The sequence below is a fragment of the Candidozyma duobushaemuli genome (genome assembly GCF_002926085.2).
Source record: "Candidozyma duobushaemuli strain B09383 chromosome Unknown A_B09383, whole genome shotgun sequence".
Lineage (NCBI taxonomy): Eukaryota > Fungi > Ascomycota > Pichiomycetes > Serinales > Metschnikowiaceae > Candidozyma > Candidozyma duobushaemuli.
The window spans coordinates 2432709-2447324 of record NW_020289901.1 but is presented as its reverse complement, the minus strand read 5'-3'; the positions used below and the strand labels follow the sequence as shown (position 1 = coordinate 2447324).

General features: G+C 46.7%; 6 protein-coding genes and 1 non-coding gene across 7 annotated transcripts; 2 read left to right on the top strand and 5 right to left on the bottom strand. All coding sequences in view use genetic code 12, as the record gives it.

Annotated features, from left to right (window-relative positions):
- Window positions 1–729: 729 nt before the first annotated feature.
- SSA2 (Hsp70 family chaperone) lies at window positions 730–2664 on the bottom strand (the record flags this gene model as incomplete). Its single annotated transcript, XM_025479675.1, has 1 exon — window positions 730–2664. One exon carries the CDS (start codon window positions 2662–2664, stop codon window positions 730–732), a length of 1935 nt encoding a protein of 644 aa, XP_025339148.1.
- A 699-nt stretch (window positions 2665–3363) lies between these two features.
- CXQ87_001125 lies at window positions 3364–3450 on the bottom strand. The gene has a single exon. It is a non-coding gene; the product is annotated as a tRNA-Lys (tRNA).
- Window positions 3451–4613: 1163 nt separating this feature from the next.
- Window positions 4614–5411, bottom strand: CXQ87_001124 (nucleoporin; the record flags this gene model as incomplete). Its single annotated transcript, XM_025479674.1, has 1 exon — window positions 4614–5411. One exon carries the CDS (start codon window positions 5409–5411, stop codon window positions 4614–4616), a length of 798 nt encoding a protein of 265 aa, XP_025339147.1.
- Window positions 5412–5785: 374 nt separating this feature from the next.
- Window positions 5786–7113, bottom strand: CDC3 (septin; the record flags this gene model as incomplete). The annotated part of the gene is made up of 2 exons (XM_025479673.1): window positions 5786–7056; window positions 7104–7113. The coding sequence occupies 2 exons, from the start codon at window positions 7111–7113 to the stop codon at window positions 5786–5788; spliced, it is 1281 nt and encodes a 426-aa protein (XP_025339146.1).
- Window positions 7114–7925: 812 nt separating this feature from the next.
- On the bottom strand, window positions 7926–8450 carry CXQ87_001122 (uncharacterized protein; the record flags this gene model as incomplete). The annotated part of the gene is made up of 1 exon (XM_025479672.1): window positions 7926–8450. The coding sequence occupies one exon, from the start codon at window positions 8448–8450 to the stop codon at window positions 7926–7928; it is 525 nt and encodes a 174-aa protein (XP_025339145.1).
- A 605-nt stretch (window positions 8451–9055) lies between these two features.
- On the top strand, window positions 9056–9840 carry CXQ87_001121 (proteasome regulatory particle lid subunit; the record flags this gene model as incomplete). Its single annotated transcript, XM_025479671.1, has 2 exons — window positions 9056–9435; window positions 9480–9840. The coding sequence occupies 2 exons, from the start codon at window positions 9056–9058 to the stop codon at window positions 9838–9840; spliced, it is 741 nt and encodes a 246-aa protein (XP_025339144.1).
- Window positions 9841–11074: 1234 nt separating this feature from the next.
- On the top strand, window positions 11075–14521 carry CXQ87_001120 (serine/threonine protein kinase; the record flags this gene model as incomplete). Its single annotated transcript, XM_025479670.1, has 2 exons — window positions 11075–11291; window positions 11313–14521. 2 exons carry the CDS (start codon window positions 11075–11077, stop codon window positions 14519–14521), a joined length of 3426 nt encoding a protein of 1141 aa, XP_025339143.1.
- Window positions 14522–14616: the final 95 nt, after the last annotated feature.

The following is a 14616-nucleotide window of genomic DNA, read 5'->3' as shown; positions in this document are numbered from 1 at the left end:
TCGATTCTGCTACATTTAAAGGCACTTTCGTTTACCTGCTTATGTATGCGTCGTGCGTAGGTTTGTTGGACCCGTTGGGTGAGAAATTACCCAAAGTACCCTATCGTCGCCATGGAGGTATATGGAAGAAGCCCGGTTGTGTACAGGGCGACATCAATCTGCACCAATGCTGGACAGCATATTGCAACTACCCAGTTACGGTTGGGTCTACGGGATAGGTTAAATCTTGTGAATACTATTCAATCTTTTTTAAAAAATGAAAATCCCATTACGCAACACGTGTAGCCATGTGCTCACTATGGCGATGCTGTAGAGCGCAAAACTGTAAAGGGCACAATACTCCCCTATTAGGAGAAGTGAAAAATTCGGATTTTATGGGATCTCTAATTATGCTTTGTAGGACCATCCGTATACTTGCGTAAGTAAGCTAAAAGACGCTTTTGCTTTGCATAGTTTTCGTTCTGAGCTGACGAAAATCGCCATGGCTTCCAGTACTGTTATGTATACTTTGCAGCAGGATTGCGTGACTTCGTACCACCTCTGCAATTATTCTCGCCCAACATTGGCCTATTTTACCATTGGGTCAACTACAAACGAAATTATCCTATTGTTCATATCTTCTCTACATCCGTGGATACTTCCATTTACAGCTCTTTCGCAATACCCATTAAATCTATTACATATTTAGATCTACCGTAAGTCTTTTGTAGACCTAGCCGGTCAACACATTTAGTCGACCTCCTCAACAGTTGGACCGTCGTCGGTTGGTGGAGCACCAGCACCTGGAGCACCGCCTGGGAATCCGCCTGGAGCACCACCTGGGGCACCACCGGCCTGGTAGGCCTTGGACATGATTGGGTTGGCAACACCCTCCAACTCCTTCTGCTTGTCAGAGTACTCCTCAGTAGTGGCGGTCTGGTTCTCGTCCAACCAGGCAATGGTCTCGTCAGCAGCCTTGGTGACGGACTCAACCTCAGACTCGTCCAACTTGGACTTGAGCTGCTCCTCGCCCAAAGAGGTCTTCAAAGAGTAAGCGTAAGACTCCAAACCGTTCTTGGCCTGGACTCTAGCAGCCTCCTTCTCGTCCTCCTCCTTGAACTTCTCAGCCTCAGAGACCATTCTCTCAATGTCCTCCTTAGACAATCTACCCTTGTCGTTGGTGATAGTGATCTTCTGGGTCTTACCGGTACCCTTCTCCAAAGCGGAAACGTTCAAGATACCGTTAGCATCGACATCGAAGGTAACCTCAATCTGAGGAACACCTCTTGGGGCTGGTGGGATACCAGACAACTCGAACTTACCCAACAAGTTGTTGTCCTTGGTCTTGGCTCTCTCACCCTCGAACACCTGAATCAAAACACCAGGCTGATTGTCGGCGTAAGTGGAGAAAGTCTCAGACTTCTTGGTTGGGATGGTGGAGTTTCTTGGAATCAACTTGGTCATGATACCACCAGCGGTCTCAATACCCATAGACAATGGAGCAACATCCAACAACAACAAGTCCTGAGTCTTAGAAGAAGTGTCACCAGACAAGATAGCAGCCTGGACAGCGGCACCGTAAGCAACAGCCTCATCAGGGTTGATAGACTTGTTTGGCTCCTTACCGTTGAAGAAGTCAGACACCAACTTCTGGACCTTTGGAATTCTGGTGGAACCACCAACGAGGACAATCTCGTGAACCTGAGACTTGTCAACCTTGGCGTCTCTCAAGACCTTCTCGACTGGGTCGAGAGTAGATCTGAAGAGGTCCTGACACAACTCCTCGAATCTGGCTCTGGTGATGGAGGTGTAAAAGTCAATACCCTCGTAAAGGGAGTCGATCTCGATAGAGGTCTGGGCAGAAGAGGACAAGGTTCTCTTGGCTCTCTCACAAGCAGTTCTCAATCTTCTCAAGGCTCTCTGGTTGGAAGAGATGTCCTTCTTGTTCTTTCTCTTGAACTCGTTGACGAAGTGGTTGACCAATCTGTGGTCAAAGTCCTCACCACCCAAGTGAGTGTCACCGGCAGTAGACTTCACCTCGAAGATACCGTCCTCAATGGACAAAAGGGAGACATCGAAAGTACCACCACCCAAGTCGAAGATAAGCACGTTCTTCTCACGCTCATCCTTCTTGTCCAAACCGTAAGCAATGGCAGCGGCGGTTGGCTCGTTGATGATTCTCATGACGTTCAAGCCAGCAATCAAACCAGCGTCCTTGGTGGCCTGTCTCTGGGAGTCGTTGAAGTAAGCTGGAACAGTGACAACGGCGTCGTTGACAGTGGTACCCAAGAAAGACTCAGCAGTCTCCTTCATCTTACCCAAAACCATGGAAGAGATTTCCTCAGGGGAGAAGACCTTGGTCTCACCCTTGTACTCAACCTGGATGTTTGGCTTACCACTCTTGTCAATAATCTTGAAAGGGAAGTGCTTAGCGTCACCCTGGACCTCAGCATCCTCGAACTTACGACCAATAAGTCTCTTGGCGTCGAAGACGGTGTTAGCTGGGTTCATGGCGGCCTGGTTCTTGGCGGCATCACCAATCAATCTCTCAGTGTCAGTGAAGGCAACGAAAGAAGGGGTAGTTCTGTTACCCTGATCGTTGGCAATGATCTCCACACGGTCGTTGGCGAAGTGAGCGACACACGAGTACGTAGTACCCAAGTCAATACCGACAGCTTTAGACATGATATAATATAAAAAAGTTAGGTAGGAGAAGAAATTGCTGTGCGTATCGGGGGCCTCTTATATATCCTATGCCTGGCGTCGAAGAAGCTTCCAAAGGGTTCCATACAAATGGCTGCGAAAGACGTGCATGCAATACCAACCGATGGCCTGGAAGTGGAAAGAAGATTCTTCCTGCAGAATGCCGCATGGCACGAACTGGAATTCTCCAGAAGACTCCATTATGTTCCGGAAAAAATTTATGATGTAATTATCTAAATCGGGAAGCTGAAGGCAATAAAACATCAGATATGCACTTTGGAGGTATGAGGGCCGGCAAGGAGCAAGATGTGCAACTTATAGAATGTTCTAGCTTCTGCTCGCATAGCTACTGTCCAGTACGAGGCTTTCTTTTGCACAGCAATCTGGGGAGCCGGCCGAAATTTAATTAATTGCTGAGACTGTAGCTTATTGCTGGAGATCCATGAAGGGTCTCAAACGTAGAATTCTGATTGGCTTACATATACATGTGGCCTACGTCATAGCCTGAAAAATTCGGCGTCCAGACTGAAAATCGCATCTGGATCTCATGGAACGGTAGGGAGGACTAAAGTAAGTGGGTCGATTTCGGGAGCACAGTCGCCGAAACCGCTGATCTTCAAGAGTTACAAAAATCAACCTAGGTACCACAATCAAGGAACTTCAGGCAAAAATGAAAAAGTAAGCCCGATGCGGGGCTCGAACCCGCAACCTTTTGATTGACCTTAGAAGATTAAGAGTCAAATGCTCTACCGATTGAGCTAACCAGGCTTCCTTGACACCATCAATACCCTGATAAAATAAATCGTGCAATTTAAAGCTTATATTCAAGCTCATTGTCTCGAAAATAAGTTTTGTCTCACCACTTTTACGCATGGTGTTTTTGAAAATATGCGCCATGATTTGATGGTTTTTTAAGCCGAAGTAGAGCCAATTTGGCACTCCCAGCCCTTGAAGTGAAATTCTTCTCTTGAAGGTGCCTCTTTCCCGCATCTTCAGCAAAAGAGGGAAGCTGTTGAAAGTTACTCCTTTGGTAACAACACTTGGAGCTTAAAAAGCAGAGTTTATGGGATCTGTTCTAGAAAAAGCAACATTTGATGAATCATCAACAAAAAAAATAATTAGAATTTTATATTACGATTACGGATCAGTTTTAGGTCTGGTGGCTGCAACTGACCTCAATCATCTCGAGTGCAATGCCTTCGCATGCCCAATGTTAAGTGACACATAAAGCGGTTTTCTTCCCCATAGGCTTTATAAGCTTTAAGATTAAATGTACGGGGTTCCAGTCTCTTCTTATATTCTGAGGAAATCAGCTGTAAGATTGAACGCTTGGGATACCTTCAAGTTATTCGATGCAAAACTCGAAGAAAGCAAACAGCTTGATGATAAAAAATGAAGAAGATCTAAAGCGAGCTTTTACGAATTTGTGAATAGGCTTTTCTACACTCATTCATCAACTCCATCAGGATTGTCAAGTGTCACTCCTGAATGCGAATAGGACTTTCGCAGCCATCTCGGTAGCTAAAGTGTGGCTTGCTTTTACGAGGACTCCTTGTCAGCAAAACTAAATTTACTTGAGTTGAAATTAGGCAACATTTCAGTAATTCTAGTTAAACCCCGCTGAAGTGGCATCAAAATCAGCCCATTTTCCCCTTAGCATGTGAAAGGCTGTACATCACCCGTCTCCCCGACTGCCCCATCGAGGACTACAACCATGCACTTACAACATATACTCTCCGAGTCTTGATATTCAACCGTAAATAATTAACAGCTACAGTCTCTCACGGCATTGAGTAATGAAACAACATATATAGGCACAAAGTACAACAGAAAACAAGCAGGGGCGGCGCATTGTGGACCCACTAAGTCAGACGCAGCGCCAGCCATAAATGACCTGAAAGCGGCCTTGTCGAAAGCTTTATGTCTTTGGCTTAAGTGGCCTTGTCCTTGTTCTCGCCAAAGAAGCGAATAGAGCCGACCTGGTGGAACACACCCTTGGCCTTCAACCATGCATCCTTCACAGCTGGGTTGCCGGAGCCATTGACGAGGTTCTCGACACGGATCTCGGCCTGCTTAAAGTAGTTTCTTGTGAAGGCGCTCTTCTCGTATCTCAACTTGATGAACAAGGCGTATGCGAGGAATGGTGTCAAGGATCTCTTTCTGAAAGTAATGACACGGACAAGCAACCAAGCCAAGGTCACCACCTCCAAAAGAGCGGCAAGCTGGATGGACTTGTTGTTGTTGGCGGCGACGAAGTCACCAATCTTCTTGGACAATGGGTGGGTCTCTGGGATGTCCAACGCAGGCAAGATGAAGTGCTTGGTGTAGGACAAAACGTGGAATGTGGAAAACAAGAAGAAAACCAACAACGTCAACAAGACGTGAGGAGGAGCAATGAAAAGCAAGACGCTCAAGAACAAGTATTGGGCATTGTCCTCAGCAAGCAACTTGGTGGCGTTGAAGCCATGCTTCTTGACCGTTTGGAAGATCAACACACCAAACGACTCAATGACACCCAAAAGAGCCAAAGAGTACCAGAACTTGTAGGATCTGGGGAACACCTTCACGTAGGTAAGGGCGTAGAAGATGGTGGAAATAACAGTCACGACGTGACCAACATACCAGGCAAACTGAAGGGTTTGGACGGTGGCGGCAAGGTCCTTTTTAGGAGCAGTGCTGGTGGAGGTGCCTTCGGCGCCAGTGTTAGCTTTCTGTTCTGGGGCAGACATGGCAATTGGTCTCTGGTGGTGAAGAGAAGTCTAGTAAGTTAACTTTTTTCTCGCAGGCTGGCACTTTGCGCAAGTAACAGGAGTGATAGTGCAGGTGTACAGAATGAAAGCTCACCGGCAAAAATCTCAGATCCTTTTTTTTTTTATTATACTTTCTTTTTCACTTGCTAGCTTGCAACGGAATGTTTATAGTATAATGTGCTCGTGACCTCTTCTCAATCCCAATTTCGTCTAGCATTCGCTTGCTGTGGCGGTCTTGTGACTGATGCTGCATCCTCGTTATCGTTGCGGTTTTGTTCGCTGCATACCGAGGCACACTACAAGCCTCTGAGATATCTTTCATTACATATTCACTCTAGCCCTACCCATGTCACCTAACGCAAGAAACCCTTACGGGTCTTCTGTGGCGTCGACAGCACAGGCGGTTCTTGTGGTAAGCTCTTTTGCTTTTCCAACTGCGCCTTCTTGTCTTCCAACAACTTGATCTGCTTCATCAACTTCTCCTTCATCTCCTTATGTCTGGCAAACAAGTCGGCTTCGGACCTTTGCAACTTCTTCTCCTTTTCGCTCACCTTCTGCTGGAACACTGCCTTCATCTCGGCTTCCATCTTGGCAAGTTTGGCCTCGTGCAAGGCTCTCTCCTCCTCCTGCTTCGTCATGGGGTCAAACTCCTTGAACACAGTGTGGTCTTGCTCGATGCCCATGTTGAGCAACTTGGTCGATCTATAGTTTTCGTACAACTTCTCGTTTGTGCTCTCCTTGAGCTCCTCCAAGTTGCTTCTGATCAACAACTGTCTCAAACGGACAAAGTCGTTGTGGTCGCCATTGTCGACCTCGATTGTGCCCCATGGATAAGATCTGCCTCTGACTGATCTGCCATCGGGAGTGGTGACCTCGTTCAATGAACCAACCACGGCGAATGGGTAGGCCCCAATGAGAGACTTGGAGTTTGTGACAGTCTCTTCGTCGTCATTGTCATACACAGAGGGCTCGAACACGCTAATCTGCTGATGCTCAATGTCAGCCAAGATACGCTCCTTAAAACCTTGGATCTCCTCGTCCACCAAAGTGTCCGACTTGGCGATCACTGGGATCAAGTTCACCTTCTGGTGCACGGCCTTCATAAGCTCAATATCCAAACTCTTCAAAGAGTGGGCAGTTGGCTCCACAAAGTACAAAAGGGCATGGATTCTCTCGTCAGGCACCTGGCTACGGTTGACGCGAGATTCGGCTTCCAAGTAGCGGTCAAATCTCTGGTCAATCTCGTCCACAATAGGCTTCCAGGATTCACTGTTGTTCAACGAGTCGCCAAAACCGGGCGTCGTGATAATATTCAAGTTCAACTTCACGCCGTCCTCTTCAATTTCGGCCTTCGTGGTCTCAATTCTCACTGGAATCTCTCCACTTGGGTTCTCCACATTCTCGTCTTCCTCGGGCTCAGCTGCCTTAGCCAAAACCTCCTTGTTGAACAAGGTGTTGACCAAAGTAGTTTTTCCCAAACCGCTTTCACCAACAACCATAAAGTTCAAAGAGAAACCTCTTCTGACGGATTTTCTGTGCCACTGCTTGGGCAAGTTGGCGAAACCAACAAAGCTGTTGAGCTTTCTGCGGATGATCTTGATATCCGTCTCCGGCGCCTTGTCCACTAAATGTTAGTAATTAGAATGTCTGAAGGGCATTCGTCGAACATACCTGAAGCCATGCTTGTGTTTGTAGTCGGTAATTTACGTGTTTGGTGCGAAGAAGAAGTTGACGGATTCGGGGCGTAGAGGTCACGTGCATCTTATTTGAAATCTTCAATTATCCGTGTACAAGATGATAATATCCTTTAACTGATGAGATGCTTTACAATAAAATTGCCTAAAAATACCGTGTTAGTGCTTACATTGCGCTATATAACTTCGAAGGTGCAAGTTTGCGTGAGAGTGGTACCTGGTTGTTATTGATCTTCACGCGCGATAGGTTATTTTGTGCCTGGTCTGGGTTGTCAAAAATAGACTTTCAAGTGGCCCTAGCATACGAAAGGTTCTGGCCTTCGTCTATTTGAGGTTGTGCTTGCACCCCCCGTGTTCAGTGACCAAAGTGAATGAAATGTCGAATATCCAGAAGCTATTGGCACATAGCGCGTCCTGTGGCTGCAAAATTCACCTTTTCACCATTAGTAGCGTGGATTCTCCTATTAATTAGCTTCGTCTAGAAGAAGACGTATTGAAGTTGCTCTATCAAAGATGATTCGAATCCATGAATAGCACATCGTGCTTTTCTCGTGCCTCGTCTGTGTATGCACCTGGTGATAGTGGGACCTTTGATATGCCAACAGCTTTTGCTCTTTCACTTCTCTGAACCCCGCTTCGACATTCCAATCGCCAACAGATACTTTGTACATTCAAAATGGCCTCAGAAAAAGAGAAGCGATTCGTGTGAAAAAGGCAGCACGTGGACCTGATCTTACCTATCTGATCATCCCATCCTCACAAGAAGATCACGGATGAGCTGAGTCTTATCCATTGGCCCTCATTTACCCTCCTTGAGCGTTTTCAACAAGAATTTGAGGCCCAAGCGAGCAAACTCGGTCATGTTCGTTGATCTATCACCATTTCCCGTAGATAACTCCTCGGCGTGGTCTCCAGTAGGGCCGCTGACTCCAAAGTACACTGTGCCAACTCCAGCGTCAAGATTGCTGCTTGTCTGGAGATGCAAATCGGTAGTTGGACCGGCAAAACCCGTCTCGGAAAGCACATACGTCGAACCCAAGTCGTACTTTGTAGTGCGGGCCAATTTCAAGGCAACCTGTTTAGAAGGACCCACATAGCTGGAAATGTCCTCATTTGACCATCCCGAGAGTCTCAATCTCTGTCTAACAGAGTACACGAGCTTACCTCCAATGTAGAAGTCCGAAGCTCCTGGAACAGAAACGAGATAAGCGGAGAGAAGACCACCGCATGCTGCCTCTGAGATCGCAAGAGTCTGGTTTTTGGAGCGGAGTATTTGAGCGATCTCCTCGACTAGGGCCTTGATCTCACTTGGTGGAAACTCCATGGTGTAGTGAAAAGATACCCGATTTCGCGCCCATATGTTGGAGAGTCCATGATCAAGAGCCAGAGCCGGATGGCTAGCTACATATGGGGAGAACAAGAAAAGATTGAAATAGGGTTACATCCAAGTGATGTTGACTCGACTTTTTGTGAAGGACACGATTGAAGGCTGCCATCGAGAATCGTGTCCTCCTGGAGTACGAAGGTCCATCCCATTTCGCAGCCAAACATAAGAAGACAAGAAAGGATGACTAAGGGTCTTGATTGCTTCGACAAATTCTATTTACTAACTGTGACAATGCTCTTCATTTAAATAAGGCTTTCAAGATCTCAAATTTTCCACATTGCTTGTTTAGTCATGATGGTTGCAACCAGGTGCACCTCGTGCCATAGACACCTCTGTTACCCAAACACCCCCTAAAAGCCCCACCCCCTTAGTGCTCCAAAACTCCTTTTTGATCTATAATTTCATATTCCTATTCAATTTATCGTCCCTAGCACTGTCTATACGGTTAAAAATCGATAGCTTGATTGGACCGACCCTCCGGCCTGCACTTTGTGTGTGGCGATCTTAAAACATTTGGTGAGCTCTCCAACCACCTAGACAGCATGAGCAAAACCATCAAGTTCAACGCCGGCAAGGTCCAGTACGACGAGGAAACTAAAAAGTGTACACCTTTGCCCCACAAGGGTCAGGTCGTCATCAAGCCACTGGAAGAAGAGGAGGATTTCTTCAGTTTCCAGTGGACACCAAAGAGCAGCCTGGGCAACGTCGAAAGAGACGATCTTCTCATTATCCCAGGCGACGTCACCTTCAAGCACGTGAAGCTGTGTAAGACTGGAAGAGTCATTTCTTTGACATTCTTGAGTTCGGGTGCCAAACACTTGTACTGGCTTCAAGACGTGGGAGACGACGAGCAATTGGACCACTTGACCACCAAGGACGAGAGGTTGTTGCTGTCGGTGCAGGCGCTTGTGGCATTGGAAGAGTAAGTAATGAGAGAAGATTAGTCGTTTTTCGTATTAACGCCAGGGACGAGCCCGAAGAGGTGAAGGAACAGCCGGTAGAGGAGAAGCAAAAGCAGAGGACACAGGCGCCTATTACGGCAATTGACGATTTGCTTACTACGGACGTCATCGAGAAGCATTTGTCGCTGTTGCTGAGCGAAGAGCTTGAGGAGAAGTATGGAGACTTGTTGCCGGAGGGAGTGAAGCCTACCAAAGAAGATATCGCCCGGGTGGTGAGAAACGGCTTTTTCCAGCAGGCCAACAAGGAGTTGAGCAGCACAATATTGAACAACGGTGTGGGCCAGATTTTGGCGAGCAGCTTGGGCTACGAGTACAAGGGCGAAGGCATCGATGCATTCCTCGAGGGACTAAGGAAGTCTAAGTAGGCCATGCGCCAGTATATACACACAACAGCATGTAACATAATGAAGCGATCAAGCATATTGGAGCAGAAGAGTTGAAAGTATGGAGAGCTTGATGGCAGTAGCTATTCAGGACTACGAAGTACACTTACGACATGGCAAATGGCAGCCTTCCAATGAAATGTAGAAATCTGCCATTCTTTAAAATTTCTACAAATAAGATTCGAAGCCGCATTCAGTAGGAATCTCGCGTTTTGTTTTTGGCTGAAAGATATAGTGATCTCGTTTGCGATACATCCGGCTTCCAGAAGAATCCATATCTCCACCACCGGTCAACCGGGCTAGACAGATCTCTTAGTCAATTGTTCCCAAATTCATTCTACACCTTTACTGTGAATCATCCTTCAATCTGTGACTTGCATCCTCTATTGCTTTGTCTCTTCTTGTACCTTAAAGTAAGATCTGCTGCAAACGGTAAGAGTGCACTAGTTGACTACTGCCTAAGCCGAGATCACACATTCTACGATCTTATCAGCCCCGTTAATTCAAAACATATCGTCCGTTGATCAAGAGAATAGTTTCCCTTGAGTGGTTACAAAATTCGACATGCCGACAAATTTTTCCCAAATTGCCGAACCACCCTCTTCTGGGTCTTGTAGAGGTTTCACCCAACATCTCCTTCGAGTAGGCGGCGCATGATCTCCGAAAGCTTAAATCAAAAAGAAACATTTTCATATCTTCTCGGTGGACCCTCGAAGGTGTCAAGACCGTGATATATATATTAGGGCTACATCTGGGTGGGTCGCTTGGGGTGAGAAATCGTGTCATTTGCACCCAAAGATCCACCGCCTTCCACGCAGCTGCCCGACCTGAAACAGTCCATAACTATAAATAGCGGAAGAGTTTTGAAAACCACCAATTCCGGAAGGTTTATCTCAACAACAATTCCTTTTTCCTATTACCATCTTTTTACACCCAGATCCATTCTTCTCGGTGCTTCTCCAGTCGGTTGCGCACAAGAGTGTAACTTTTTTTTTTTTTTAGTCCCCGGTTTAAGCAATCGTGAATACAACCAACCACGCCAACAAATCAGTGAACCACAGTGAATAACAACATCTGGTACTAATCCTCCCCAATCTGAGTGCCCACAGATCCCAGCTTTTCACAACTTCATTGATATTGGAATTTCAGGTCATCCTGGGCAGACTTTTCCCCGACTTTCCACCGTTCATACCAGTTCAACTTTGGACAACTCGGAATGCCTCCCGACCTGCTCAAAGTGAAGCCAAAATCGTCACTCCCGGCCACGGGAGTGTCTGTCGCTGATGATATTACACCTACGATGCTGGCGTCGGAAGATCCCCAACATCGAAGTAACTCGATCCCGAAAAGACCATCCATGCCTAAAACGTCCGATTCCGAAGACAAGCTGCTACGCCCAAACCTCTTTGGAAAGGTTGCAAACCTCCTACAACGTCTGGTATCCCGATCCCGAGAGAACCTGGTTTCCTCTCTCAATTCCAACGCATCACTTAGTCGCATACAAAGCCCTGCCGCCGACCACATACCGAGTCTGGCCATCCTGCCGCCATCAAGGCCACGACTGAGATTGGTCAAAGAAACGAATTACGTGTCTCTAGAGTATGACCCAATCACACGACGCAAGGTTTTGAACACATATGAGATACGTGGGGAAATCGGCAGAGGTGAACATGGCAAAGTTAAGTTAGCCAGAGACCTCACGACGAGCGAGCTTGTAGCCATTAAGATTGTGAACAGAAAAAACAAAAAGGAACGCAGGCTATTGAGCAAGCGAGGCTCGATCGCTTCCCCTAATCACCCTTACAGCGACTACGAAACAAAGATCCGCAGAGAGATCGCAATCATGAAGCGCTGTGACCACAAGTACATTGTCAACCTTAGGGAGGTGCTCGACGATCGTCGTTCTCATAAAATCTACTTGGTTCTTGAATACCTTGAGAAGGGTGAGATCAAGTGGAAGAGACTGACGCCGATCAAGAGCCCTGCACCATTGCATGACTCCCAAGAGTCCAACATACCATGCTGTGAAACCAAATCGCATCACAAGACAGAGGCGTCTCCTCTAGACGATAATGAATTGCTCGCCGACATTTATTCTCCTAATCTCACCTTCAGACAGTCCAGAAAGGTTTTCAGAGACGTGCTTCTAGGTCTTGAATACCTCCATATGCAAGGAATCATCCACAGGGATATAAAACCTGCCAATCTACTTGTCGGATCAGATAATACTGTGAAAATCAGTGATTTCGGTGTTTCTTTCGCATCGTACTTGGGAAATACCGATGAAGGTTTCTGTATGACTGAGGCAGAGCTTGCAAAGACTGTGGGAACTCCGGCTTTTTTTGCTCCGGAGCTTTGCCGCACAACCTTTTCTGCCAGCAACAGCACCATCCAAATGACATCTTTGGAGAAGGAACAACTGGACCCCAAGAGCGGTAGCGAAACACCCAAAATTACATACAAGATCGACATTTGGTCTTTGGGTGTCACGCTATACTGCCTACTCTTCGGCAAGGTACCTTTCAACGCGGAACTGGAGTTCGCGTTATTTGATGTGATAGTCAACCAAGAGGTGGTCTTCCCGGAAAGCAAAGACGCCTTCCATTCCCCACAAGAAGTTAGTGATGAGGAATTTGAGTTGGCGAAGGATTTGATCAGAAAACTCCTTGACAAAAATAGTGAAACTAGACTCACTATTAGCGCAATCAAAGAGCATCCTTTCGTCTTGATGGATCTCGAAGATGACGTCGATAAGATTCATGAGTTTTTCTTCATCAATTCGCTTGAAACGGCCGCAGCCTTTGACTCCTTGAGGAATCATGAAATCACCAAAGAAGAGTTAGATGATGCTGTCATTGGTGTGGGAAACAGAATCCAAGGCAGTTTCCTTCATGCTCTTCGCTCAAGAGATCTGGAGGCACTCCGCAAGGCTGCACTAAAAATGGAAGCCAGCACCTCCTCAAGTGATGAATCCTCCAATCTAGCAACTCGCACGAACAGCAACACGATGGGCTACAATCCCTCCATAAACAATTCGGTTATTCTCCTGGAATCGGTGCAGACTCCTCCGATGGGGTTGTCCAGAGCTCACTTACAGACATATGACGCAGGCTCTTTTCTCAAGTCTTCTTCGGGACAAACTGGTCAAAACTCACCAGAACCTTTAACCCTCTCGCGCCAAAATACTGGGAGTCGACCATCGGTCGTTCTTAGTCGCAACAATTTGCTATTTCAGGATGTTTTAGAAACCAATAGCTCATCTTCGAGCAGAAGAGGAAGCGTCAACGGCTTTCAAGAAGCTCCTCAAATCGAGACAAAGCGAAATGTTGGGGGAGATCTTTATTTGAAGAATCAATCCGTCATTGACACTTTTAAGGGAATCCAACAACTAGATCAGAAGAGACGGAAGTCGAGTGCTTTTCTTCACAGCAATGCAAGCACGCCATCGAGTCCTAGACCTAGCAAGACGGAATATATACTGGGTCTGGAATCCAAGCATCCTCTTTCACAGCCCCAAGCCATTCCAATGTCGACAGATTCTTCTATCCTGAGCAAGATTAAGGTGGGCCCAATAAGTATTGACAACAAAAGACGCGCGTCATCAGTGATATCATTGCCGTTGACCGAGAGTTTTGCTTCATTGGACAGCTTCAATGACGAATATCTTACGCACAAATACCATGAGTTCAGGAAAAAGAAGCATGGAGGCTTCTTGCCAGAACCTGGTGTCATTAACTCTGATCCTGATCTTGGTGGGAAACCTGATGCTTTCGATTCTATCAATGAGAAATTCAGAAATTTCAATTTGGGCTCACTGATGTCAGGCATGAAAAACTCAAGGGAAACAAAGACAAATGAAGGTGTGGCTCCGACCTCAAGGTCCAGGTTCCTGTCATACTCGACCGGTACTAGGTCACTGACTTCCCAGTCACGCAGCAGTTGCAGTGGAAGCGGGAGCGGAAGCGGAAGTGAAAGTGAGAGCGAAAGTGATGAAGAAGCTGGCAACTTAACCTTGAAGTTCTCGTCCAAGGTGACCCCTCGGGGACGTCCCCCTTTCTTGTCATTGAGTAATAGGGCTCTTTCACATGATTCCAACCTCCCGGACTTGATCCACCACCAGAATAAGGTTTATGACGTACCGGTTGTGTTCCAAAATGATCTTGTCGAGTTTGAGGACGTTCCTGAAGGCTTGATGGGAAATGTACAGAAGGCCGCTGACACTGACATGAGTACCTCGGTTTCCGTACTTTCCCTGAATTCCAACGCCACAATCACTTTTGATCAAGAGGAGCAGCCTTCGCTTCTACAGATTCCACGCAAACCATCGGTACAGCGTTCCCCATTGCGGAATCAAGTGAACCTTGACTCCTACTCGAATGGCAGTTCACTGCAGGAAAGAGAAGCTCGGGTTAACGATGCTGTACCGGGAGTTGCAAAGTCCGCAATGAGATCAGGTTACTTCAGGAATCACTACAAAAAGGAGCCTGTTCATTCTCCGTTTCCCAAATCCAAACATCTTGAAAATGATCGGGAATCTGTCGTGAAGCAGCAGATGAGAGAAGGAACAGAGCTCGCACGCCCGGTTTATCAGCGTTCGAACTCCATCACTTTAGGACTCCTCCAACACATTCGACCTGACCCGATTAAAGAAGAAGCCATTTGATTGTGACATGTGCACGGTAACATTGTAATTTTTCTGTGAATAAGTGAGCTAATATATCAGTGTGCATGGTCGTTGACCGATCATGAAAGACTTAC